Source organism: Musa acuminata, chromosome BXJ2-3 (genome assembly GCF_036884655.1).
Source record: "Musa acuminata AAA Group cultivar baxijiao chromosome BXJ2-3, Cavendish_Baxijiao_AAA, whole genome shotgun sequence".
Taxonomy (NCBI): Eukaryota; Viridiplantae; Streptophyta; class Magnoliopsida; order Zingiberales; family Musaceae; genus Musa; species Musa acuminata.
Window position 1 is genome coordinate 7,315,856 of NC_088340.1, and position 27,973 is coordinate 7,343,828.

The 27,973-nt window shown below is 35.8% G+C and overlaps 1 protein-coding gene across 1 annotated transcript; it reads left to right on the top strand.

Annotated features, from left to right (window-relative positions):
* Positions 1–39: 39 nt before the first annotated feature.
* LOC135607165 (ABC transporter B family member 25, mitochondrial-like) lies at positions 40–27,666 on the top strand. Its single transcript, XM_065098762.1, has 20 exons — positions 40–533; positions 1,394–1,633; positions 1,971–2,157; positions 2,334–2,395; positions 4,281–4,324; positions 5,935–6,037; positions 6,273–6,380; positions 6,579–6,662; positions 6,749–6,809; positions 9,172–9,317; positions 9,891–10,007; positions 10,657–10,742; positions 13,165–13,253; positions 14,511–14,566; positions 20,452–20,532; positions 22,569–22,634; positions 22,717–22,809; positions 23,203–23,267; positions 24,618–24,753; positions 27,131–27,666. The coding sequence occupies exons 1-20, from the start codon at positions 210–212 to the stop codon at positions 27,269–27,271; spliced, it is 2,289 nt and encodes a 762-aa protein (XP_064954834.1). The 5' UTR covers positions 40–209; the 3' UTR covers positions 27,272–27,666.
* Positions 27,667–27,973: the final 307 nt, after the last annotated feature.

Consider the following 27,973-nt stretch of genomic DNA (forward strand, 5'->3'; position numbering starts at 1 on the left):
ATCCCAAAAATATCAGGAAAGTGATGTTCGCAATAAATCTTTGCAAACAAATACTCGATGGGGAGTAGAATCGTTCGCCGTTCTTTTCTGCACTCTTGTCGATTCTAGGGCTCGCTTCTCTACCGTGTCCACGGATTCGGTCATCGATTCCCTCGTGCGCAATTTGGTGTCGATCTGCGCCGGCGAGCCGCGGGCCGGCGAGGGCGATCATGAGAGCGGTCTCGAGGTGCCTGGGGGCCTGCAGGCTGTTGCAATGCGGTGGGGCGTTGGGCGGCGGCGGCGGTCGAGTCGAGCGCTGTCTGATCCCCGCTTGTGTCGTGGATTCGAGAAGATGTCGTGGCGTTCGGGAGGACCGGATCGAGAGAGAATTTAGCGTGTTGAAGAGTCCGAATCCCCCTCTTCTTGCCGGCAGATTTCCGTTTGGAAATGTTGGTGGGGTGAATTTGGTCGCTAAAGGGAGCTGCTTTAGACGATGGAGTTGCTTCTTATCGGATTCTTCCCCGCCCATGGGCGGAAGACCTTCGAGAGATTTGGTATTTGGTTTCTTGTTGCTATTTGATTCTTTTCTTTCATTTTTTTTTATGATTGTGCCATTATATATATATTTTTTACATTTTTAGAGTCTGTATCCAAGTAGATTATTGGTTTCCATAAATAGGTCTGGACTGCGAAGCATTTAGCTCTTGGTTTTGCTAGCGGCATGAACTGATAAAGATATATCATACATTGTTTTGTTCTAACAATGTAAGTATAATTATTCTGGACTTACTTTGTAAAGATTCACTATGGGCATGAGTGCTGCTTCAAGTAAAGAATCAGTCATTCATTTTCCTGAAGGCTCTATGTTCTGTGCCATAAGCATGTGTTGTTATTGGTGCTCTGTGTACACCTTGTCGGTGCCATATGCCTAAGCCTTGTGATCTGTTTCTGTGATAAGAAAGATTTTTTAAAAAGTATTTTTATCTATTCTGCAGTTACATTGTCCTCCTATTTATCATGCACATTGCATAGAATCTAGCCATTTGTTGATATATATCTGGTAACTACTTGCAGATACAAAAAAAATTATTTTTTAGCTTACTATAGGTAACCAATTAAGAAAAGAAGAGTAACATAAATTAGAGGAACATGTTGTAATTAATAATAAAAATCGGATATTGATTTTGACTGGGAAGATTAAGGGTTCACTGGATCCAACTATATCAATTTCTTATTATGATTTCCACATCTAGATCAGTGTTGCATCGATTACTGATGATATTATTTTCCAAACTTGTTAAAGATGTTCTATTTTGATATTAATCTAACCTTTTGTTATTAGACCATAAGGCTAACTTTAGATTAGCATAAAGAACAACTTTGTGATGTTAAAAATTATATTTTCTCTTCAAAGGGACATTTGCATAAAGGGCATGCTTCATTCTCAACATCTGCTAATGAGACTGTCTCTAAACTGCCGGTCAATGGAGCTGGGATCAAGAAACAGAAAGACGTGGTAGAAAAATATTCACCAGATGAGCAAATTGCTGACATGACAATTCTTCGCACTCTTGCTAAGTACTTATGGCTGAAAGATAACTATGAGTTCCGTCTCAGAGTCTTGCTATCATTGGGTCTTCTTGTTGGTGCAAAGGTGCGAATTTTGTCACACTTGAAAGCTTTGATGTTCTTGTGCTTTTACAGAAAAATACCTGTTAATACACTGTGGTTTTCTTCTTGCATAACTGGTTTAGAGAGCTACTAATTACCATTGACAACTTTTGATTGTCAATTGCATCATCATTTATGGAATTGTCCTTTTCTTCTCTTCAATCATCCTTTAGATTTAGGTTCTTTTTTATCTTTTTTTTTCTGAACAGACCAATCATTTTTCATGATTTCTGGTGAATCTCATAGAAAAATCACTTTTTTAATGGATTTGATTGAGATCTATTGTATTAGTTTGTCTGACATTCTGAAATTTATATTAGGTGATAAATGTTCAAGTACCTTTCTTGTTCAAGCTTGCTGTGGATTGGCTTTCTGTAGCTGCTGGCTCTGTTAATTCATTAGCATCATTCACAGAGACTAATGCCACTCTTCTGGCTCTTTTTGGGAGTCCAGCAGCTGTTCTACTTGGATATGGCATAGCACGTACTGGGGCATCAGCCTGCAATGGTATTCTGTGAGACATAGCTCTATTTTCAGTCAGAATTTGTTTGTGATAACTTCTCACCCTTTCCTGATTATTTTGGCCATTTTTTATATTTCTTCTTTGATACTGTTGGCGTTCATTCTTGTGTTATATGATCTTACTAAACCATAATTTTTTTGTTTGATTTTATAAAATATAGAGTTGCGGAATGCTGTATTTTCCAAGGTAGCCTTGAGAACTATCCGTGTTGTTTCTAGAAAGGTAATTTATTTTTTTGATCTTTCTCGTTTGAGCAATCCAGCACTGTATGCTTTTGTTTTCTCGGGGACATCATTATCTTATTTTCAATATTTTTGGTTCATGGCTACAGCCATCTGTAGTAATAAAATTATGGTATCATCATAGTTCATATTTTTTGCTGCACTAGCTTTTCACAAATGAAAAGCTAGAGCAAACAATTGCTGAACGGATTACATCCTCATGTGCAACATTTTGATGTCATTCTGCTTCACATGTCATTATGCCTAGGGAAAACAGTTTTTCCTATCTAATTATTCAAAAATTGTGTTTTATTTTGTTTGCTTGATTTGCGGTTTTTCTGAATGTTATATAACTGGGTTGGAGAACAATCTCATAGCATGCCCATTGTAGATGTTTATAATTAGTTTTCTATTTGTTCTCTACCTAACCTTATAGTTGGAATATCATGACTTGTTGTGATCTCTACCAAACCTTCTTGTAGTAAATTGTTCATGTGGAAATCCACACTAATAAAGGATTGAACGAGAGGTGATGTTTGGGCAAGGATCCATAAATTCTTCCATATACATACCAGCCAGTGACAAGAACACCCCACACCAGGTACTTTACCATGTAAATCTTTCAAGGACGAGTGCACTTGTAACCCATATACAAACATGGCAAGACTGAATATATGTGGGGTGGTTTGGTGTTGTTAAATACCTAAAGACCTGTTGTGTTTTACTTTGTGTTCAAACGTTCTTGAATGGTGTTTATAGAAGATGAGTATCATTAGATGTTGAAGTATCTATGCTGATTATTAATCAGTACAGGGACTTAAGTTCTAGTGGCACAGGTGATTTTGGCTGGTAGCCAAAATGGCACATTCCTACATGTTGTGTGTTATATCAAGTGGTAGCTTGGTTGGCATGCTGATGAAACAAAAAAAAAAAAAATGAAAAAAGGGAAAAAAGAGACAACTTTGTGACAACAGCAACCAAAACCCTTTGTTGGAGCAAAAAAATATAGGCATGCAACTTTTTCCCTCTTCCATATTTCTCTCCTCCCTGCAGCATCCTCTGGCCAAGGAAGAGGCCATCACTGTCATTTGTTCCCTCCCTGTCCGAACTAATATTTGGCACCATCAGGTCCTAAGTGAATAAGAATAGATTGAGGTGATGTTTTAAGCCATGGAGTTAATTTTGGGCTGCTTCATCCCTTTGGCTGGTCCAGCTTAAAAACATGCTAAAAACATCTGAAAACATCAGGTCCTATGGATTTGGTGCCATCAGGTCCTAAGTGAATAAGAATAGACTGAGGTGATGTTTTAAGCCATGGATCAGTTAATTTTGGTTTGGTTCTCAATCCATTTGGCTGGTCCAGCTTAAAAACATGCTAAAAACATCTAAACATGTCTCATGTGGCCTTTTGTTTGCTAAATGGAACAAGTGGCATAGAGGTTTATGGATTTATATGCATGAAAGTTGTATCTTAGTGGTACTAATTTACACAGATAGTTGGACTTTGGACATTCGTACGGTTGCAACGATATGAAATATTGGAAGGAAAAAACATCAGCAAGACCCAGAAAAAGCCAAACACACACACACACACACAAGAATCATTAAAGGAAAAAAAAGAAACGTCCACCTGATAGAATTACTGCAGACAGAGTGGTAAACTTTACTGGTTGGTGGAGATTTTATTGAACATTGTTTGTTAGAACATAAATGAATAAACTGCAATACCTTAGGTCTCTTTGATATAGTTTTGTTAAATATTTTGTTTGTTACAGTAAGAAATTTTTTGTATTTATAAATTGCATGATATCTATCATCTGATTTTTGACAATGAGTTTTGAGAACTGATCTTATGATTTTTGATAGTGTTATAACTTCTTTTGTAGGTCTTTGCACATTTGCATGATCTTGATCTTCGTTATCATCTGAGGTAATGTCAAAAACCTCGACATCTTTGTCTATGTAGAGTAGCTTGTTAATGTTGCTGTTGGTGACTTAATCTGCTTGTGCACTTCAGTCTTGGTGTATAGAGATGCATTTAGGTACAGTGTCTTATGTAATTGACTTTGATTTTCATGCAGTATCGCTCTTACTTCCATATTGACTGGTCTCTTTAGATTAGGTGGCCTGAATATGATCAGGGATGTTTGGATGAACGAAGGATTAAAAACCACATCTTAGGTTTGTGTCCCTATGTTGGCATGGGATGTAATTCTCATGGCATGAGTACCATGTTAATTAAGATCCAACTCTTGCATGCTGTGCTTTTACTGGTAGTCTATTTCTGTGCCACCATGTTGCTACCTGCCTAATTGTGAACCGGAGTTTGTGTGTGCGTGTGTGTGTGCCGGTTTTGTATTAACCTTGTCATGGAATTGCACCATGCACAAGCATCTTTAGTCCATGTAACTGGCAAGCTCAAAAAATGAAATTTATGTTGACAATAGCTAAACTAACCAACCCAAACTTTTTTAGAATTCATTTTGTGTTAGGCAATATGCTGAGGATGACTTTTTCGATATTCAGAATACAGACCTAATTAATCTGAGGTTCTGAACATGAAAAATGCCTAATTACATTGAAATTATCTTTTCCCTAATTTTCAGTCACCAGAACCAATAACAAACAGTTAATACTTAACATAGTTTGGTCATGATTTGGCAATATGCTGATTTCTGGCATTTCTGCTGTTGGAATTTACTCCCTGTGGAAAAGAATTCTTTTAGTTTTAGTATATTTTAACTTGGTTAGTGGTTGATGAGCTTAAACTATAACCATAAAGGCAAAATTTTCCTAGCCACTAACTAGCCTTATATGTTTTATGATGGTTACTCTTTGCTCAAGTTTGCCTTATCTGTAGTTTTGGCACCGTCTCTGGAGTGTTAATATTTTTGTGATAGTCTTTGTTAAATTCTTCAAATAGATGGAGGATTCTCAGATCTAAATTGTTGTCTTGTTGACATCATGTTTCTGTTATTGATGATGTTGCTTTTGGTTTATTTTGAAGTTCATTATGGAAACTATGTTATCAATTGCATAGACAGAATTGATTGAAACTAGGAAACTAAGAGTAACTGTTTCTCAGCTGGTCAGCCACTCAAAATTAAAAGCCTTCTTGGATTGGCTGATCCTCATTGATTATTATGTAGACATCGACTAGGATTTGTTGATCTTGATTGAAATTGACTCTCTTCACTCTATGCATTACGATCAATCAATGCCAAGGAGGTTGAGGTGGAGGAAAAGAAAGAATGGGGAATAGGACTAAGATCAATTTTTGCCTTACCCCAGGGTATATAGTTTCTGCCCAGTCTCTTCCCCTATTCTCTTGCTGGATGCTTTTCTTGTTATGAAGTTGTTTGTAGGAAACTTCTTACATCGATTTGGTTTCTAGGGTCTTAAGCTGTCCAGTTTGGGAACACTCCTGAAATTCTACTTTGTTACTGAATATGTTAATTTTTTGACCTATACATTTCTTTTAGTTTGGAACTTACTGATTTTTTCCTTTCTTTTATTTTTCTCATTTGATTTTATTTCCAGCCGGCAAACTGGTGCTTTGAATCGCATAATTGATAGAGGAAGCCGTGCAATAAATTTTATACTCTCATCAATGGTGTTCAATGTTGCACCGACCATATTAGAGGTATGAGCTAGTGATTGTTTGAGATTAGCCACTGTTCTCTCTGAAATTTGAGAAATGTATTTTTGTGTTGCTAAATTATGGGACATAGGAGAATTCTATTCCTATTGTTTCTCTTTTTTCTCAGTTTCTCCAACTGTCTTAAAGAATTAAACCTTTGATTCTGTGCACAGCAGTGCTGCTATGTTTTCTGTTTGTCTCATGTGCCTCACATCTTAACTGTTTGTTCTTTTTCAAGATTGCGATGGTGTCTGGCATACTGGCATACAAATTTGGAGCTACTTTTGCTTGGATTACTTCCCTCTCTGTGGCTGCATACGTTGCTTTTACTCTGATTGTGACACAGGTATTGTTGAGATAAAACCATTTTAAGTCTTTTTTGTGTCTATTGTTATATTTATAATTTGTTTCTTTATTAAAATAATCTGAATATGTTTGTTTTTTTATGTTAAGCTGTTTGTTCATGCATAGTTGTTTCTGTTGGAAAATTTGGACCTTTCATTTTTTTAATCATCTCCAGTAAACAGTTTTTCTTTAATTGCAGTGGCGAACCAAATTTAGGCAGGCTATGAATAAAGCTGATAATGATGCAAGCACGAGAGCAATCGACTCATTGTTGAATTATGAGGTAAGTCAATAGATATTTGTTTGCTTCTGTGTGTGTCATTTTTCTCCTATTTGTTATTATTGGTTCTAATTTTTATAAATTTCCAGACGGTCAAGTATTTCAACAATGAGTCATTTGAAGTTGCAAAGTATGATACATATTTGCAGAGTGAGTTAAGATATTCAATTTCTTATTTAAACATGGTCTTTAAGATTCGGAAATACTTTGTGTTTGCTTTATACTTTGTGATTTTGCAACTTGTCTTTCTGCAAAAGATAATTGTGTAAGTTTTATTGGTCTGCCTTTTGATTCAATTTAATATTTATGGTTAAGGATGATGGAACTCAAATGAGGTCAAAAGAATAGTTTTAATACCCTTAACAGAGAAAATGAGGTCAATTTAATATAAATGAGGTCAAATGAACTCAAATGTGTCCAGAGAAAACATAGGAGAGGAAATGCAGGCATCAATCCAGTCAATCAACTTAACAGAAAAAAAATTCATTATGGATAAAGTATTAACTATGGCAATCCAATATAGATGGTTAAGCTTTCTTGAAATTGAGTTTAAGGAAAATAAGAGGTAGAAATGCCAGATGATTTAGATATAGTGTGAGCAAGTTACTTAGTGATAATGATATTATCTTGATTACATCTTCAATGGATGAAATCAGATTGTTTTCAGTGAAGAAGACTATGCAGACAACCGCTGACTCTGTTAGGTTGGCCTTTGGCCAATAATTTATAAATAACATTGTAGAGTGCAAGAATCTTATAATTAACAATTCTAGAAGGATTTGTTTTCTTAGGAATGAAGATCGCAAATGTTCTGCCACAACTTGGAAGGATCATGAAGAATGAGAGGCCGAAAAAGTGAATTTAACAATGAACCCATCTGGGCTTAGGACTTTTCCCCATGCCCATAGAAAATAAAGCTGCATTGATTTCCTGGCTAGAGAATCCCTTAATCAAGGTCAGCTGGTCTTCATTGGAAATCTTCAGGATGTTGTGGCACAGGTGCCAGACTGTCTGACTATGCACAGAGTCAACCACCTTAAGAGACTTTTACCAATCCATGAAATGAGTAAAAATGGTACCTGTGTCAGACACACCCGAGCCATCATCCAAGGCAAGCATATTGTTAACATTATGCCTTTTACTGGACTGAACAAGTGTATGGAAATACTTGGTATTGCGGTCGCCTTCACCAAGCCACTTAGAATTGGCTTAGTCCATTTAATATTAGGCTTGGCGATTAAGGCTCTGAGTTTATTGTTCAGGGTAAGGAGATATTCACTAATGAGCTTTCATTGTAGGGGCAGAAATATAAATGGTTTTCCTGATCTTAGCCTTCAGGTTACCCACACAATGTCTATTGAGAGGGTAAAGTTTGTGATTTTAAGTTTACATAATATGTGCTGAAAGGAGACCGTAAGGTTATCCTCTGACCTAGTGGTGTACTGGACTTCATTGATAACAACTCAATATTAGGGTACTTGAACTGGTAGATTGGAATTGGAAAAACAGGGAATGACTCCTCTACTGGGTATGATGACCAAAGGAGAATGATGGGAAGATTTTCTAGGAAGATGTCGAACTAAAGAATAATTGTAAATAGATAGTCACGGTTTATTCTCTAAAGCTTTGCATAATCTTATTTGATAATTGCCACTTTGTAGCATTTAAAGTATTAAACAAGAATTTAATTTACAGTTTTGAGTGTATGGATTTAGTGTAGGAATTCTGCCTACAACATGCCATGGTCCAGTTGAGGCTTATGAAATTGTATCTCCATTACCATTTCTGATTCCTCTGTGATTACTTTAGTTGGGTGAATTTATGGGGGATTATTTGTCAGTTCATTTGTTCAGTTTTCTGATGATGCAGATGGTTGTTCCATCTTTTACTTAAACATTTTATTGTGGTCAAGTCTCTGGATGTCATTTTGTTTACTGTGCTTTGTGTTTTTTTTTTGCTTATTGTTGAATACATTTTCTTCATATGATAGCATATATGAACTTTGATGAATTATTACTGGACACATATTCCTTATCATCAAATATTCTAAGGCTTATGCTTATTCTTTGCAATATAAAAGTAGATTTTATAATTATTGGAATATTAGCAAGATGATAAGAGAACCGTGTAATCAAGGTTGGATTATCTGGTTAGCAACTGTTAACTAATGCATTTTGTATGTTTGCTTCTTGGGCTGGCATGTTCTTCATTAATCTACTCATACAAATAATGAAATAATTTCACACCTGGATAGTGGTCTGCAATCTTCATGCTTCAATAGGAATCACATTTGCTAGGCACAAATATCAGCTGGAACAGACTTAGAGTTTCCTATATGAACTATTATTTTTGTTTATGATGACTTACATTTGTTAAAATTGGATTTCCTGTATGTATCTTGTTCATATTAAAGTTAAACCTTCATTTATTACAATCTTGACATTTATGATCTTGTTTTATTTTTTGTTTGATTGTTTCTGGTAGCTAATCTTTAGTAAATGCTACTTATCAGGGTATGAGGATGCTGCATTGAAGACTCAGTCTAGTCTTGCTTTTTTAAACTTTGGCCAAAATCTCATATTTAGCACAGCTTTATCAACGGCGATGATCTTATCTTCATATGGGATTATGAGTGGTGCAATGACTGTTGGTGATCTGGTGATTATTCTTATAGTTCTTTGACTTAAAAATTACAATATATATCAACTGTGTTATAGTTATTTTGACAATAAATTATTTAGAGATGCCACCATTGAAAAATGTGAACAGTGATCAACTTCCTTCTGAACTGAAAAACCTACTCTTGTGGGTAAAGGACAAGAACACCCACCCACGTTACAATGCAACCACCACCACCACTACCTCTCTCTCTCTCTCTCTCTCTCTCTCTCTCTCTCTCTCTCTTCTGTTACTAAAATTAGGAAAGCAAGGTAATTCTAAAAATAGTTTGAGACATTAAAGTTCCAAACATACAAGGAAATCTGTTTGTTGTCTTGTAAGAATTATATATCTTTCAGTTTCATTTCTACTTATAGCACCTATTATGATGATTAAAAATTAGTGCTAAAATTGAATCATGATTGGATACATTCCTCTATTTATTACAGTTGCTAAAAATAGGTGAAAAAACGTCATGTAATGCCTCCTGCTTTCCTAGAAATAATGCCTTTCTCTTGGAAATTAAGCATTCACTCTATAAAATTTGAATTGACCAATTTCTTCATATTTCAGGTTATGGTTAATGGGCTTCTCTTCCAGCTTTCTTTACCTCTAAATTTTCTTGGAAGTGTTTATCGAGAGACAAGACAGAGTCTTATTGATATGAAGTCAATGTTTCATTTGCTTGAGGTGCATTTTGTGCTTATCCTTTTGAAGTGCTTTTCTGTTGTTGAAGTTGAGCTGCTAGGACTATTTTTTGAAATGCATAAACTCTAAAACTAATAGTGCTATTCCATTATTGTTGACCATACAAGTTCCATTACTTTTTCCATTGATTACAATTCTAAGGCTGATTGGTACATTTATATCTGGCACTTCTTTGGTATCTATTATTGGATTATTTCTAAATTCATGAATTTGTAAAACTAGTTATGGATATGATTGTTTCTGAGGAGCTTGTAATTTTAAAAATTATATAATCGCAACCAAAAGATCTACTTGATTGGGAGGGAACTAAGATTTATTTTATTGTTGCATATGACGTGACGTTTTTAAAGTCAGTTAGTTTAGCGCTTATTTTGGTTCTATGGCGTTGTTTTTTGAGGCAAAATACATCATTATCAGGACCATCTGCATGTCTGACATCTAGTGTTTTTCTCAACAACCATTTGCACTTCAACTATTTCTTTTTGTTGTTCTTGTGCTGCCCACTTCTTATTACATAAAAATGTGTAAAGAAAGAATTTCTTCTCTCACTTAATATTTTGGAGGAATGTGCCGTTTATCATGCAAATTACATTCTTCTTATTGACTTTTTTTTCACTAATGGCTTCTGCAGGAGGAGCCTGATATTCAAGATGCATCCAATGCCAAACCTTTACATTTTAAAGGAGGAACCATTGAATTCAATAATATTAATTTTGGGTAAAAAAAATTTCTTCCATTTATTTACGTTCTTAAATAAGATTCTAAATTCTTTACTGACTTTTATCTATATGGGTTCAAAAATGTGTTTATTTTCTTTACTTGCTATTAATATTTCAAGCACGACAAAGTGTCATGTTTTTCTAATAACAGTCTGAATGATTTCTTGCCACTTCTACAAAATGCATCTTCTGTTTTGAAGTGTTCGATTTTACAGTCTTCTAGTTGTTAGACTACCTAGACACTGTATAAGACAGTATGTGCTTCAACAATTTGTACTCCCCTTCGTTATTTCTCATGATCTGATCTTAAATGCTTGTCATTGTGGTTTGATCTTCATGGTGTGATCTTCTTCAGTTAATCTTGTAGGTTTGTACATTCTCTTTTATAAAGTGTATTAACTTCTTATAATTAGGATGCTTATTGGTCTTTGTCAAGGTCTGTGCTAGATGTATCACTTTCCAGCTTGAATGTCATGTAATAATTATTTAGTTACTCCAAAGTCTGCAAGTAATAATATACCAGACTGATTTTTCCATGTGCACTGACATTGATAAGAAGTAAAAGTTAAACATTAGATTATGGTCATTGATGAACTTAGGAGTCTAATTTCATTTCAGTCGGGTAATTATGTGTCAGATTGATGTCCACCATAATGGTCTCTATAGTGAATACCATTAATTGTTAACTTATGACAAATTCTCACATTGAATCAATATTCCAGTCACACTTACAGAATCATCTGTGCTCAAATTAATGTGAATTAATGCATACCTATATTGCACATATGTCACACAACTTCACCATATTTTTGGTTGATTTATAGTCTGCATTTCTTTCTGCAACATGGATATGCAGATTCATTGAGCTTTCAATCAACATTTAGGAAAACAAAAAACAGGTGGAAGAATTTAGTCTAATTTTGCAAATATGAAACATGTTTTTATTAATTGTAGGTTTAGCTTCTTTACATTTTTTCTCCTTCCCTTTTCTTTTTTATTCTTCTTCTCTATTGATGGGTTGTTACTGATCAGTTGCCAGGACTAAGTAAACGGTGCTAACTATGTGAACTAGTTCAATTTTGCAAATAGTAAATATGTTTTCTTTATTGTAGGGGTCGCTTGTTTTTCTTCTGTCCCATTCCTTATTGTTTTTCTTCCTCTATTGGTCAGTTGTCACTAACCAGCTGTCATACTTGATAAATGGTGCTAATTATTCAGGCCGGTCTTGGACAGGAGGGACAAGTAATTGAAGTTGAAGTTACTTTTCTGTGTTGTTGTGTGGCTGCTTGGTGTCTTGGTGGGTCTTGTTCTGACACTGTGTGTTCTACACCTACAATCATCCAAAACATTACACCTTTTTGTGACCTGTAATTGGAAGGCTAATGCTTCTCCAACCCTCTCAGTAGTTCTTGAGATTTTTCATCTTATGTATTACCATATGTTCACATAGAGATGTTTTAGTTCTCTCTTCCACGGCAGAGGAATTTTTTTTAATCTGACCAATTATTAGCTGGCTGCTGATAGCCTGATACTACTGTTCTGTAGTGTGAACTAGACGTGTTTGGACTATTATCTCTTCCATCCCAGCCAATTTTATTGTTAATTACCACGAACTTACGGTGTTGTCCTAGCATAAAATCTGGCTGAAGTTGCCTTCTATCAGGTTGACTTGCAAGTTCAGTCATCCTGCTGCTTCCATACACGCCTGGGCACTGTCTTCCATGCTTCCAGTAATAGGCCATAGTTGCTGCTAGTTTCACTTTGGGTTGTTTGAACAAGAGTCAATTAAGGTGGGATATAAGGAGAAGAGTTAGATCAAAGAGAACTTGGTTACAGCTAGTGAGAAATGGCATATCTGATTATAAATTCATCATGGACATGGTCTTGAAGGCTTCTTGTAGCAACCACTTGCTGTTAATTGATGATGATGTTGCTTTGGTCCTGTATTAAGTATAACTAGAGTGTCTCGGACGAGATTATTTCTTCCTGCATCGACACCAGCTATTAATTTTGTCATCATTCACAACTTTTCATTTTCAGATTTTCTCCTTTTTCATCTTCTACCTTGTACTCTTGTTCCAACAATAATCGTGAGTGGTGCTTATTTGTATGTAGTAAATTAGCCTATAGGAGGAGGCAAAGTCAGCTTCTTCTGTTCAGCTTAATTTTGTCTAATATATCTTTCTTGAAAATTATCATTTAATATTCCTGCATTTAAAGTCACATGAGATATATGAAGACCTTTTAATTAGGAAAATAGGAACAGTGAAGTTATCGTATTCTTGGCAAAATCAAGCGATGATTTTTATTGCATATTAAAATCCATACTCGTGTCTGTTTCGGAAGGTTTATGTTTCATCACCACTAATGAAAGTGCTATTGCTACTTCATGGACATTTTTGTTTCCTTTTTTATTGCAGATATCTGGCAGAACGAAAGATTCTTGATGGAATATCATTTACTGTACCGGCAGGAAAAAGCATGGCAATTGTTGGAACCAGTGGAAGTGGTAAGCTTCATTTATTTGCTTGAATACCATGTTTGATTCTGTGTTTAGTTCTTTGTGTTTAAGTTTACCTAAGTAGAAAAAAATATCATTATCTGTATATCATAGCATTTTCTCTTTAGTTGGTCAGGAAGGAACAAAATTCTGGGAGACACACCCAAAGTTGGCTGCCAAAATAGTTACACAAGAATTAGTCCAAGTAATTGACTTTCAGCCATGTTAAACCTTATCCTTCTACTGAATTTGTGATCAATGAAATAAGACCATATGCCTATTTGCTTCTCAGTGACCTCTAAGAGGTTTCAATGGAACCCTGTCTTTCAGCACTTAATTAAGTAAATACATATGTGGGTTTAAATTTATGGTTTTAAAATATGTAACTATTTGAATATAGGTCTGTTAATATCACAGTCTCCATGACTTGATACATAACATAATTCATGCTGGGAACACATTCTGCAGAAGGAATATTCAGATGTTATGCTTTGGAGTTATAGTCACTTATAGACAATATGAATATAGATATGATAGGTATCACAGTCTTCATGACTTGAATCCAGTTCATGTGGTTTCGGTAAGAATAAGGAAGATTTTATAATAAACTATCTGAATTCACATCCTGCGTCTAATGAAATTCCACTGGATCCATTGTTCATTTACAGCTCACACCAGTGTTGCCCATATGGTCTAATATGACTGTGTTCTTGATTTGCCTAAGACACTGTTAGGAAGGTGTGCAACACAGCATGACATGATGTGCTGCATGTTGTCATGGATGCTTGGTACCATGTCAGCCTGTGCTCAGTGAATTTCTTGTGGTCGATAATTTTACATCTGACATGTCAACATAAGCAGCTTCAGTAAAGTATTTTCAAATAAACTTTGGTAGAGTCATGCCAAAGTGATATGATTGTGATCACTTTAAAATTTAATATTATGATGTATAGCTTTCTCTTTCTGTCATATACCAGCCCATTTTATGCTGAAATGGCGGCCCAGTGTATTGGACTCCAGCCAGTGGCATAGAGAGTGGTGGAAGGTTAGCTTTATCTCTAAATGTGAGAGGCTGTTATTATAAATTAAACCCCATAATGGAGCAATCTCAGTATCACAGCAAGGCTGTCCCAATGAATATGCTGCATTCCATCTTTCTTAAATGTTATTAGAGATGCATAATCTGTTTCTATGATTTCCTCCAAAAATCTTTAATTAATTGGTTTTAAGGTTTTGACAAATTTTTTGGTACAATGTTTTGTGCAGGCAAGTCCACTATAATTAGATTACTCTACAGGTTTTTTGACTCTGATTCTGGATCGGTAAGAATCTTCTGATTCTCTTTTTGTTGTATTGATCTTCAATGATTACATGTTAAATTATAATGTACATCATGCCAATTTTTTAAAATTTCTATAAAGGTTAGTTTTAAAAATTTTATAATGGTCATGACACTGTTAATTTTCTGATCATTATAATGGTAAGTTCTTGTTGATTTGTCGTTATGTAGTAGTGTGTTTCAAGGACGAGATAACCAGATGTCACTTTATCATAATTTAGCTGTCTAGTAATGCTATTGTTTTGTCCATTTTCATTAAATTGTTCACCATAAATATTTATTTTGGAGTGAGAATGAGAAAAATGATGAGTGGCCCCAATTAAAATAAAAGCTTTATTCTGAAGGGTGGTGACTACCACATATATGAGCCACTTCAGGATGAATCCTGATTGATGTGAAACTATCTAATGATGAGAGTGGTTAGCCTTTTCAAATAAAAGCTAGGATATAGGCTTTATTCTGAAGGGTGATGACTACCACATACATGAGACATTGCAGGATGAATCCTGATTGATGTGGGACTATCTAACAATGAGAGTAGTTAGCCTCATGATTCACCTTACTGGTCCATACCAACATATCGATCAATTGTCGGTATGGTACATTTTGAATCATACCGATGTAATAACACATGGTACAGTGGTGCATATTGACAACCACCGATATGTAGTCCATACCAGTCTCCTATCGGACCGATACATACCGCTCGTACCGAGCGGTATACCTCGGTACGATAAACCTTGGTTAGCCTCTTAAAAGAAAAGCTAGGATATAGGTGGCCCAAGTGTCAATCCCCTTTGCTAGCTCCACCCACCTTTCGACCTAGTTGATGTGGGGTTAGCCTCTTATAAGCTAGGGTCCAATAGTCCCAAACATAGGTCAGTGCTGATCCCCTTTGCTAGTCAGCCCCACCTTTTAGTTTTCAAACCTATTTATATGACAACTAAAGCCTAATCATTGCACAAATTGACAATTTTTAGGTACAGTTTTAGAAGCACGAATCAAAGTTTTGATTGTACTGGTTGGCATGAACTAAGGACTGCAATTTTGTACAGGAGTACTGTACCAGTCCTTGACCAGATCGGTATTTACTGATGTGTACCAACACATGATACACTAGAATGTACTGACGAGTCGAAGAGAAAGAAGGAAGAAGACGTGGCAGTGAAAGAAGAGGAGGAAGAGGGAGGAGGAAGTAGGACGAGGAAGGCAGAAAAAGAGGTGGTGGAGGAAGAGTAAGAGGAAGGAAGAAGAGGAGGTGGAGGAAGGAGAAAGAGGAAGGAAGAGGAGATAGCGGAGGAAGAGGAAGGAAGAAGAGGACAAGGTGGAGGGAGAGGAGGAAGCATACCCGATGACACGATAGGGCAGGAAGGTAGGCCGATGACAGCACTAAGAGTAAAGATATGCAGTGGCGGACGATGGCGATAAGGGTGGAGGAAAGCTATGACAGACAACAGCGAGAAGAGAGGGCTCGCAATCGCGAAACCTATTGGACCAGATTGTTTGAAACAAGGGCAGTCCTTGAACCAATTCACACTCGGACCGGTATGTAGCGCCTAGTATGTACCAGTCTGGGTGAAAAGGAGTTCCATGGTATGGACCAAGGTTTTTAATTTCGAATGATACCTGCCCGTACTAGGTGGTACGTACCAGTCTGTCAGCAGATCGGTACACGGACCGCTCGCTACCGGGCGGTATCGTCCTAAATCGGGCGGTGACCGCTCGCTACCGGGCGGTACACGTAGTGGTTCCAAATCTATTCTTAATGGATAGACATTCATATATATAACTTTATAATCACCACTTCGTGACAAGCCCAACCAAACCCTAACCTCTTGCGTTCCCACCTTTTGGCTTACATTCTGCTCATGTGGGAACCAAAATCTATTTCTGCTGCAAGCTGACACTCCTCTTATCTTGTCTATGTCTCTTCGTACATGTATGTATTTCTGTTTTTCTTTCCCCTTTCTTTCGTAGCCATCTGAACCCTCGTACCATGTCGCTGGCATCTATTTTTGCATCCTTGCGTAGAACTAAGGTTTGCAATACCACCTAGTATGATATGATATAGGTCTGGTGCCTGCAGTTTTTTTTTTCAAAATTTTCCGGATTATTTTGAAACTTGCCACATGTTGATAATACTGGGTGTTGGTACATTGGTATGGATGAGTACCAATCCGAACCTTGCACAGAACCGCTACGACCCTATATGTTTTTGGTCATTATATATATATATATATATATATATATATATATATATATATATATATATATATATATATATATATATATATATATATATATATATATATATATATTTGTTTTAGGCTAAACAACAGATTTGTTGTTTAGCCTAAAACAAATCTGTTCTTTGCTATGTCCAATATTTTCCTTGTATATATGCTTGTTGGGCTCTATATAATGTTAAAGTCCAATGTATCGCCAAACCTTTCCTTTCCACTTTTAATCCTGCTAAACAACAAAACAACAATTCCAAGACTTTGAGCCCTACTATCCATTTTCCAAATTTGTACTTCATAGTTGCACTATTATAAATGTTGCCAATATTTTGGGCATTGGAGATGCATTGAGATTCCAGGAATTAGAACATGGTTGTGAGCTTATTTGGTATTTATCCTGAAATCTTTATTGTATGTCATGCAATATGCACTGGCATTAGTTATAGAAGTCATTGAATTGTTTTGTGGAAGACATTGGATAAAATGTCTTATTTATGATCTGACTATAAAAGACACCAAATAACATTTACCTCTACTGATGAAAGGATTCTCTTTTTCCTTGTTTTCTACTTTATCTAAGACATGGATGGTACTAGAAAGAAGTTATTTTTGTGTATCAAAGAAAAGGGAGAACAACAGTCAGCTGATTAGGCAACCTTGTGGAAAAATTACACCTTGAATTTATCCTTCGATTTTTCTCATACTATCTTGAACTTATTGTAGATAGGGTGTTCCTTTCTCTTCTTCATTTGGTGGGGAAATGCTTTAAACATCCACTTTGTCAAACATCCAGCCAAACAAGTATATGTTTGATGTGGCCAAATTCTTTTCCCATCACCAACCAATCCCTTAATCAAATTATCTTCCACAACTATAGTACAAAACATGACACCATAATCTATTGTTTACTAAATGTGTGGTTGATCTATTGGGTCTTTAACCAAATGAGTGTTAGGAGCAACCAGTCATACTAGTGTACCAACATGCCATAGAGGTGTACCGATATACCATATGTCGATACGCCTGGGCGTATCGATGATACGGTAAAATTACCGAAAATAGCTCTAAAAATTCTTGAAAAATAAAAAGAAGTTGGATTAGGATTTTTAAGTTATAAATAAATATAAATTAAAAATAATCTAAATTAGGAAAAAAATAGTGACACCTATCTTTTTCGAGCTTTCCAGAGTAATTTTATAATACGTTCTGGACCTTCCTTCCGTTAATATTGAATTATCTACAAAGAAATGATTTGAATTGTTAGATTATTTTTAAACAATTTAAAATTTAAGACTCAAATGAATCAAGTAATCAATCGATGGATATATATGATTTTACCACCAAAGAGAATGACGGGACACCACAGGTGGTAGATTTAGGTTCTTGATCCTATGTATTTGTATATTAATTTGATATGTTTGTCGGACTAAATCCTGAAAATGATCCCACAACATAGTATACTGATATACCGTATGCTATTGGTGCATTGATGAGGTGATGCTCGTAGTCTGATTATCGTGATCCACATATTCGAGGCGGTTCCTGAGGCAAGAATGATTCTAGCATGTATTAGTGCGGAGCATAAAGAATGTTATAACTTCTACTTTCGCCATTGATCGATTGCTCCGTATCATAAGATCGATCATGGTACTACTGCTCAGAGAAGTCTGACTAACTATCATCGTACTGCTGTTGGTCGTAAGATTCTCTATGATATAACGGTTGTGAATGCGATGAGTTTTGCTTTGTGTCTACGTCGTGTAGGCTCAATCGTGTCTACTTAAAATCATCCACGTCTTCCCCTTTTCATTCTGTGTATAAACTTGATGGTATCTCGCTGAGCTCTATGATTTGAATCTTGGGTGACGTGTAAAATACTACGCAGTCTATGTACCACCCTCAAATTGTGTAGACGAGACCATTGACTCCTCGACGCCATTGCTATCATCAGTCGATGCACTACTGTCCACGCCGCTGTCATGTCTCTGGATCGAGTGTGTTGTTGAATGCGATTGAGAAGGTGTCTCATCACCCGACTCGATTCTTTCCAACAGTGCAGCTGATGCTACTATTTTCCTCGTTGCATTTGCCTTTGGACGTTAGGTGGATGACTGTGGCAAACGAAAGAGTTTAAAAACCTTTTCTTAAGGTTCAAATGGTCAAATTGACCATTTGAAATAGGGAAATCTAATCCCTTGATTGGTAACGGTCAAAATTCGACCGTTATCGATACCGGTTGGTAATGGTCGGATGTACTATTGGTAACGATCGGCTTTCGATTGTTATCGATTGGTACAAACCCCATATTACTCGATACGGGTCATGTAACGAGTACCGCCTGGTAGAGAGCGGTCCGCGTACTGAGCCCCTATCGAACCAGTATGTACCGCCCGTACCGAACGGTACATCTCTAACTGAGAACCCTGCTCGGGAGGATCACATATCTAATAAGAGTTTCATTTTGATGGAAGCTTGCTAGGAATTGTCTTCATGTTAATTAAATTATGAGCTCCATGGGATTTAGTCCAAATCTATTTTGCATGTTCTGAGAAATGAAGTGATTTTGTAAAGATCGCTCCAAGTTTGAGGATTCCTCATATCAAGGTTATATTTGCCATCTGATAAGGTTGATAGGTTACTTGCTAGTATGATTTGTTATTGTCACCACAAAGGAGCAGGTAAGAAGGGCCTAAATTAAAATGTAAAGAGCTGCAGCTAATAGCACTTGACATGCTGTTCATGCCTATTCTTTTATATGTTAGTGTATATTGAGACTTTTATATTAATACCTTGCTGTGTTTCCTCCAAGTCGTTGGAAGATAGTGACGCTCAAAGGTACATGCAAAAGTCTGTAGATATAGGACATGATGCTGCAACTTTAAAATTTTTCATATTTAAATAATATTTGCTTTCATTTTTTTTAAATAATTATGTACTTTTTGTGGAGCTATTTAAATATCATGGGAAATTATATTTAATAGTGCATATTTCTTTCTCTAACCAATATATGATCTAAAGGACTGTATTTTTTATATCACAGTTGACCAGGCTATTACTAGCATCAGTTCTATAAGCTCATGTGTGCTATATCTCCTTCAAGCTTGAATTTTAAATAATCAATGGATTTTGCAACACGAATGGAAATAATCACATCATCATTTTAATATGGACATAAGTCATAACCAATAACCTAGGAAAATGTTACACACTCAATGAACCTTGTTGATTTTGTGCTAATCCCTGCATATTCTAGTTAAGATTGTGGGCATTATCAATGCTGCATTGTTGTGTTGCATCTAATGACATTTTTAAGAATGTCATCACAAGGCCCGTGAACAATGTAAATAAAAAAATCAGACACTATTGATTTAAGCTGATTTATTGGCACCCATGGACTAGTGCATTTGGCTTTAAGTACCTTGTGATTGGTTATTTTGTCATATGAAGTGCTTATGCTAATTGTAGTCTTTAAGTTTATTGTATTTTGAAATTTTAATACTTGTGGTTAACATGGACAATCATGAAGTTATGTATATACTGTCATTTACCACCAAAACAGTGTTGCGAGTGTCCTTAATGTGTAATTGCTTCTTTGTTCGATTTAACCTCAATAAAATTTTGCTTTCAGATATGGGTAGATGGTCAAGACATACGGGAAGTGACCTTGGAAAGTCTTCGCAAGTGCATTGGTGTTGTACCACAGGATACAGTAGGTTTTTTTCAAGCAACCATCTCCTTCAAAATTTTCTTCTATATATCCTTTTGAATCTAATTCTTGCTATCTCTTATATCGGTGAAAACATAGTTCAAGCTTATTAACAAGTCACTTTTACAATGATGAAGATGCATAGCTAATTAATCTCTGGAAAACTATTTTCCTTTTTGTTAAAAGAGTTCATGAGTTGCTTACACTAGATCATGTTTCTTGTTTGCATGATTCAAATTATCTTTTCTTGATCAAGGAATGCTATGTTGTGGCTTGAGGGCTTGCTGTTACCTTTCTGGCATAAACCAAAAAATGATGTGGCTTTATTTCAGCACCTCTGATATAGTAGTCTGAATTTTAGACTCTGAAATGATGTGTGGCTATACCCTTCTGGTATAGTATGTTTTGACTTGTTCTGCCATATGATGATTGGCGTGACAATCTTTGCTATGATCAAGCTAATGAGAACTAAACCATATAGTACTCAAATGTCTGAATATCCATAATAGTTGATCGCATTGATGTTTATGTGTCGACCTGGTTGGATTCAGATGGCATGAAGTGCTACAAATTTTCTTTTAAGTAGCTTGTCTCCCAGTTTTATTTGTGTCCAACTTCTTGCAGCTTTTCTAGCCACTTCTGTAGCAGCAAAGGATGGTTTAACCATTGTAGTTTTCTAGAAACTGAATAATTTTCACTATTTATTGTGAGAGAAGCTCATGGCACACATAACTGTCTAACTAGGGATGTTTTCATTTCCCTCTTGTCCATGGTTCTTGAACAAATACTTCTGTATTTTACCTTTCTATGCTGCCATCTGCAAGTTGACTTCTGTTATGGGCAGTTTAGTTCTATCATACTGTCGATAATAAGGACCTCGATTCCCACTCTAATTATATGTTTCTTTCACAGAATAAGAACTTTCAAGTTTGTAAGGTTCAGTAAACCTGTCCCTTCTTCAGTCAATTCGGTGAATTAATGCAAATATATCTCATAAAGGATAAGATAATATGTTACAATGAGAAGATTTATGTTTTGCATTTATTTTATTTAAAATCAGATATGTGCCTGCCAACATACTTACAGAGTAGAACTCAAGAAAGGAAGTTTATCATAGATTGGCTAGATGCATCTGCTAGATATTGAGCCTTTTGTGGAAGATGACTTTGGTGCATGATACTGACACTATCCACCTTATGATTGGTGATACTTCGTGTCTCTAAGTTCCAGTGCTTTTTGTTATTTGCAGTCTCTCTAAATAGACAAGAAACCATTCTTGTCCACCCTGTTGTAGGATCAATGACTGCCTAACTCAAAATAATGTCAACTCTTATAGTCAGTTAAGAAATGATGAACTCATTTTCTTATGCAACAGGATCTGTCTACTCTGTTTGATTTGGATATCACCTTAATTGACAAGGATTTAAACTCTTCTAATCTCATTGAACATCATTGTTTCTTACTTAATCACAGACTCCTGTTTACAAGCCTTCTAAACTGTCATATTTTTCAAGTGATGTTTCTGATTGTTGAACTTCGACATTCATACCAAACTTTCTGTAATAACTAATAATTTAAGCTTTGTTCCAAACCATTTCTGCTTTTTTGCATTTTTTAGAGTAAGAGACAAGTTTGGGCTTGTTGCTTCTGGAGCAAGTTAGGTGGTCACCATCTACCTGTCAGATGCAATTGTGAATATGTGCATCTACTCCTTGAAGAATAGGATTGACAATCTTGATTATGATAATGATGAATCTCATGGAATTGGTTTCCCAGTTTTTAAATCATTTTTTTGAATTTCGAACTTTATTCTTCCAAAAGTTACAGAAATGATGGAAAGGGTTTGATAGACAAGAAATTGAATGCATACCTTTCCTGTTTTCATATTTAAAAAAAAATCAAAAGCAGAAACAACACAAAAGAAGCTTATTTAGTTTTCTCTCAAATTGCCCATAGCTTCACAATAATTCTTGCAAATGTGTGCATCCAGAAAAAGCTGTTTTATTTTTTTAAAGTAAACCCAAATGACATCTTTTCAGGTACTATTTAATGATACTATATTTCACAATATACATTATGGTCGGTTATCAGCAACTGAGGAGGAGGTTAGTGATTGTTAATTACTCTTACCAACTTTCATGTAAAATCTTGTGGAGCTACTGTAAATTCTTGCATTTGTTCATATAGGTTTATGATGCTGCTCGACATGCAGCTATTCATGAAACAATCATGAAATTTCCAGAGAAGTATTCAACTATTGTCGGAGAGCGAGGTTTAAAGGTGGGTTATCACTGTTCACTGGTTTAGATGGTAGATTTCTTCAACTGTGAAGTAATAATGCAATATGCTGGAAATTTATGTAGAATGTCTTAGATAATTTGAGTCGGTACCTTACCACAAGTGAAGTTATTACTTAATTGTCACTCAACTTATTAACAGATAAACCTTGCTAACAATTGTATAGAATGATTTTAGTTCTTTGCAGACGCCCAATTATTAAAAATCTGAAGGCTGTGAATCTGACCTTCTCCTTTGCAAGGTTTCTGCTAGTGTAGTGGCCTTACTTGATGACTTCCACATGATGTATAGTTTGCAAATATTTATTTTATATGTTTTTGCCTTTTGCTGAAGTTTAATGCATTTGACAAGAAGCTAGTGTTGTGCTTTTCACAGTTGAGTGGTGGGGAAAAGCAGAGGGTGTCGCTTGCCCGTGCCTTCTTGAAAGCACCTTCAATTCTGTAAGTATATCAATTTTGTGATTACTTGTCATAATTCGTATCTATTTAAATCAAGATGTTTTACAAATTTTGTGATACCTTCAATTGGATGCTCTGTCATCCATCTGAAAAATTATGCACCTACGATTGTGAGTTTTGTGAATTTTCTGCTAAATGGTTTTCTTATTTTGAATCTTTTGAAGGTTAATGACAGACTCCTTGCCTTTTGTTAGGTTAATGGAGATACTTTTAAGACCCTAGTATTCATCGAGTAAAAGATACTGCAACTAGGTCATCACTTTTATATGCTCTTTCAAAAGTTCTTTTTTCTTCTTTGAAAAGCTTTCTAGACCACTATTATCATGTAAAAGATATACATCTTGATAGAGACATTTATATCACCTCTCATTAAAATTTGGTAAGATATTTAATGTTTTATGTGAGCTTCGTCTTGGCATTGATCATGTGGGATCCTTTCACAGGTTACAAGTTACTTAAGAGTTATGCTTTACAATTCCATTAGCTTACAGTTATTTAGGTTTGCCTACTGTAATGATTATGTGAAAAGATTATCCTCTCCCTAATAAAACCCTCTAATATGCCAAGAACTCCTACAATCTTGGGAATTACCAGGTGTTGTTCCCTAGTCGCTCAGTTACATGGGCTTAAACTGCAAAAATATATGATAGATCTATACCTGTCAGCTAGTCTATTAGGTGTTAACCCTGTTTTGCCTTGATGCACATTTAGCTAGGATTCTGGCACCACATTTAGGGGTTGATATCAGGGAGATTCCCATCTGTGAATTAAATTTGAATTTTCTCCTTGTAACTGTTAAGTTTGCTTATTACCAAACTGGACTTTTCTGTTTCCATGTCTAGGTGGTTCCTTGCCAGATATTAAGTTTGACCAAATCTAGTGGCGATGGTCATGGTTGTTTAAGTCTTTAAGGTCCAAAGTTAGTTGTAAAATTTCTCTATTGATGGGTGGTACTTCTGAGGTAAGTGTTGCTATTTTTTAGTTATCTAGTTCTTCCATGTCTGGTGGTAAATTTCTGCATTTTGGGTTTTAACATATAAACTTACGGTGAAGCATATATGTGTCAAGTTTCATGAACTGCTAATGCACGGTCTGCTAGCTTTGTCATTATGAGGAGTTTAGTGAGTTTATACATATTTGAAGTTTGAGAAAGTTAAAAAGTCCAAAAATGATTGTAAGAAGTGTACTGCACTGGATGAGAAAAGGCTCACCTCCGGAATTGACAAGGAAACTGAAATTTTTTGTTTACTCATGTTTGTCCCTTGAATTATATATTCACATTTTTCTTAAATGTGTTAAATGCTTAGCTTGCTAACCGCATTGAGGTTCTAGGTTGTGTGATGAAGCTACCAGTGCCCTTGATAGTACAACTGAAGCTGAAATATTGAATGCATTGAAGACTCTAGCAAATAATCGCACTTCAATCTTCATTGCTCATCGACTTACCACTGCTATGCAGTGTGATGAGGTAACTAATATTATCCGAGTGTTTGGGTTATAGATGTGTATTTATATCTTTTCTTTATTATCTCTTCATATCATCCTGATAAAACCTTGTATCCTGGTTTTCTCAAGTGGAATATATAATAAACTGTTGTTTGTGCTAGACTATTTTTCTGCATATGAGTTGCATAGTTCAATTATTAAACACACTCAACATCCAATAGTCAGTTTTCTAGTATGAAATGATGCAAACTTCCGACCTGTCCAGGCAAGTCTCATTGAACAATTTCTGGTTTGCTTGATCTGAACATGTTACTTCACCATTTTAACTTTGATCTAATCAAACCTCATTTTCATTTCTCCTCTCACTAGAATTAAGTTAATTATATTATCTTTAATGTCTTCAACTTAGTCACTTTTTGGATAGTTCCATTCAAAAGGTAAGAACCAGATCTGATAATCTCCAAGTAATAGACTTGGTTTCGACTCCCAGCAAATGCATTATGGTTACTCTATAATCTACATCATGAATTGACACAGTCGCCTCATGGTATCAATGGTTTTATATTACAAAGTTTGCATCCTTAGATGGAGAGGTAAGACTATCTTCCTAACCTTTTCTAGATCTTCCATAGAAGAGCATGCAGCAAATTTTGCTCGGTGGTTAATCGTTGATGCATAAAACACATTGGCAGTTAGTGCATACAAAATCTAATTTCGGATGAGCAATCTCAAATTATGAAGCATATAAGCAAATTGCATTATAATTTGGTCAAAGCCAGAGCAACCCAACGGGAAATTTTTCTCACAGGAAACCAGCAACAAGATAAGGTATGACCATCAGTGGAAGAACAACAAGAAAGATGATAAAAAGAGGAAACAAACACATCAGAAAAGAAGAGGCCATCAACAGATTACCAACATGAATACATTGAAGGAACCAACAGGTGCCCCTTCATAAAGATATATGACTGACCTAATAAGACCTTCTAAGCTTAACTTTTAATATGAGAAAAGCTTATTACTGTTAACCCACCACCTCCGACCTTCTCAAGCTTATTCCAGGCAACAGCCTAACCCAAGCTTGAACTTGTGAACTAGGGTTTCATTCTAGAAATTATCATTGAGAAGTCCTTGCAGAATTACCATGTAGGCTACAATAGGGTGAATATTGTCACATTTCTAAACTCAATTTAGAGATCTTCATATTGGATCCATAAACTAAACTTTAAATGTAAACTAAACAAGAAAATAATACTTGATCAAAAGACCTATCCAGTAGATTTTGTTTCATGTACTGCATCAGCAATTAAATAGCTACAGTATTTAGCTGTTCATGAGTCACCATTTTGGGTACTTGGCCAATTTGAGGTTGTTATAGCCTCAGAATGCTTAATCCACACTTCCCTAGACCATCACACCCACATACATAATGTCTGTTTGCGTATATACATTGATCATTTTAAGATAGGAATGATGTGTACTCTTATAGCCTGCACACGTCTTTTTAAGATCCCAATAATAATCTTTATCACCTCAAGACCAATTGATTAGGATTGCTGTTGGTCTTTTTAAGATAGTAAAAAATATACTACTTTTGGTCATATTGACTGATAAGTGTAATGGTGATACACGGTCCCAACTGTCAACCGTCAAGCCAGTAATGATATACCATCATCTCTCAGCGTCTGTGTTTGGTATCTGTCAAGCTGTATTTTCAAGTCTTACAAATATCTTTTAGTTATTCTTGTCTTTCCCTTCCCCTTTTTGGTGTGTGAAGTATTTTTCTGCTTTATTCCTTGTGCAGTCTTGTGTTTCATCTTACCCTTCAGTCTTCTAAGCTTTTTTACCATTGTATTATTCAAGGTTTTAATTAGTGGTTCATAACCAATTTTGATAACCTGAAGGATGGGTATGGTTCCCAGATACTGTGACAGTTCACAATTTATACCATTTGGTATTATTTGAAAAAAAAAAATATAAAGTAAAATATACTGAGATACCAAGTTGTATGGTTTGCTAGTAACTTGCTTGGACCAGTAAATATCAGAGGTCTGATAGTGACTTGGTTTGAGGATTAAATATTGGATGATACTCATCTGACCCAACCTGTATTTTAAATTATGATCTTATGTGCTTGAGTACGAACATCTACATTAAATCAACCAATATCAACCTGGATAAACCAATAAAGCAAGTCTTGCGGAAATTGTTCGTTAATACCTTTGTTATTTTAAACAGGTTTACCTGGTCTAGCCTTGTTATGTGTTCTGATCTTTTTTTGGAAACACTCGATTTACATGTTTGGTCTACATTATTATTAAAAGATTGACAGACTTGTATTGCTTTCATGACATTGACATCCATTCTTCTGGTGACCCACTTTTGGTTGTGATTTGCAGATTATTGTTTTGGAAAATGGAAAGGTAGTAGAACACGGTCCACATGAAGTTTTGCTGTCAAGGGCTGGAAGGTATGCGCAGCTATGGGCCCAACAGAACAACAATGATGTTTTGGACGTTGCTGCCAAAGTAGAAGCTTGAAGCTCTCGAGCACTGGCTCTATATTCTGAACATAGGAGGGAGGTCTTCATCGAAAGCTGCCATTACAGTCAACAAAAACCTACCAAAATATACGATCCCCTATTCCACCCCCGTTGTGCCATTATGTAATGCAAGTCTGGTTTGCCTTGCAGCTTTCCATGGGGTCATAGTCGGAAACAACAGAACTCTGTTCTTATCATCCTCATGTGATGTCGTCTGGTATGCCTTAAGGTGACAACAATCGAATGCTATTCTTGTCACCCTTCTTCCTTTTTGAGTGTGGTATGCAGTATAGATACACAAATGTGTTATTCCTAAGCTGTTGTACATTGAGATATATTTCTTATAATAAAATCTCCCCATCCTCGTTGGAGATGGCAGCATATTTCTCCAAATATCTCTTAATCTTTCTGTAACAGATAAATGTTAGGTATCAGAACATTTTTCTCAATATCAGGTTATGTTCAAACTTCCATAGGCTTACAATTGAGAAAAAGTATCTACATTGGCATTATGCATCAACACCTATCATGACGCCAAATTTGAATTCTATTTCATGCCAACTTATGCACTTATAGTGGTAATCGTTCATTTGATGTGGCCTTAATTATTTTGGGCAGTTTCACCACATTCGTGTGCGGTAAGCCTTAGAAGCGTACCGACGCGGGCGGTTGTACTCGTCGAGTTCGAAGACGGTTTTTG

What these genes read in the sequence shown, in the direction of transcription:
- LOC135607165 (XM_065098762.1), top strand. Translation starts at nt 210, where the DNA reads ATGAGAGCGGTCTCGAGGTGCCTGGGGGCCTGCAGGCTGTTGCAATGC. An exon ending in TTGACTCTGATTCTGGATCG is followed by an intron (nt 14,567 to 20,451) that starts GTAAGAATCTTC and finishes TTTTGCTTTCAG; the next exon opens with ATATGGGTAGATGGTCAAGA. An exon ending in TCGGAGAGCGAGGTTTAAAG is followed by an intron (nt 22,810 to 23,202) that starts GTGGGTTATCAC and finishes TGCTTTTCACAG; the next exon opens with TTGAGTGGTGGGGAAAAGCA.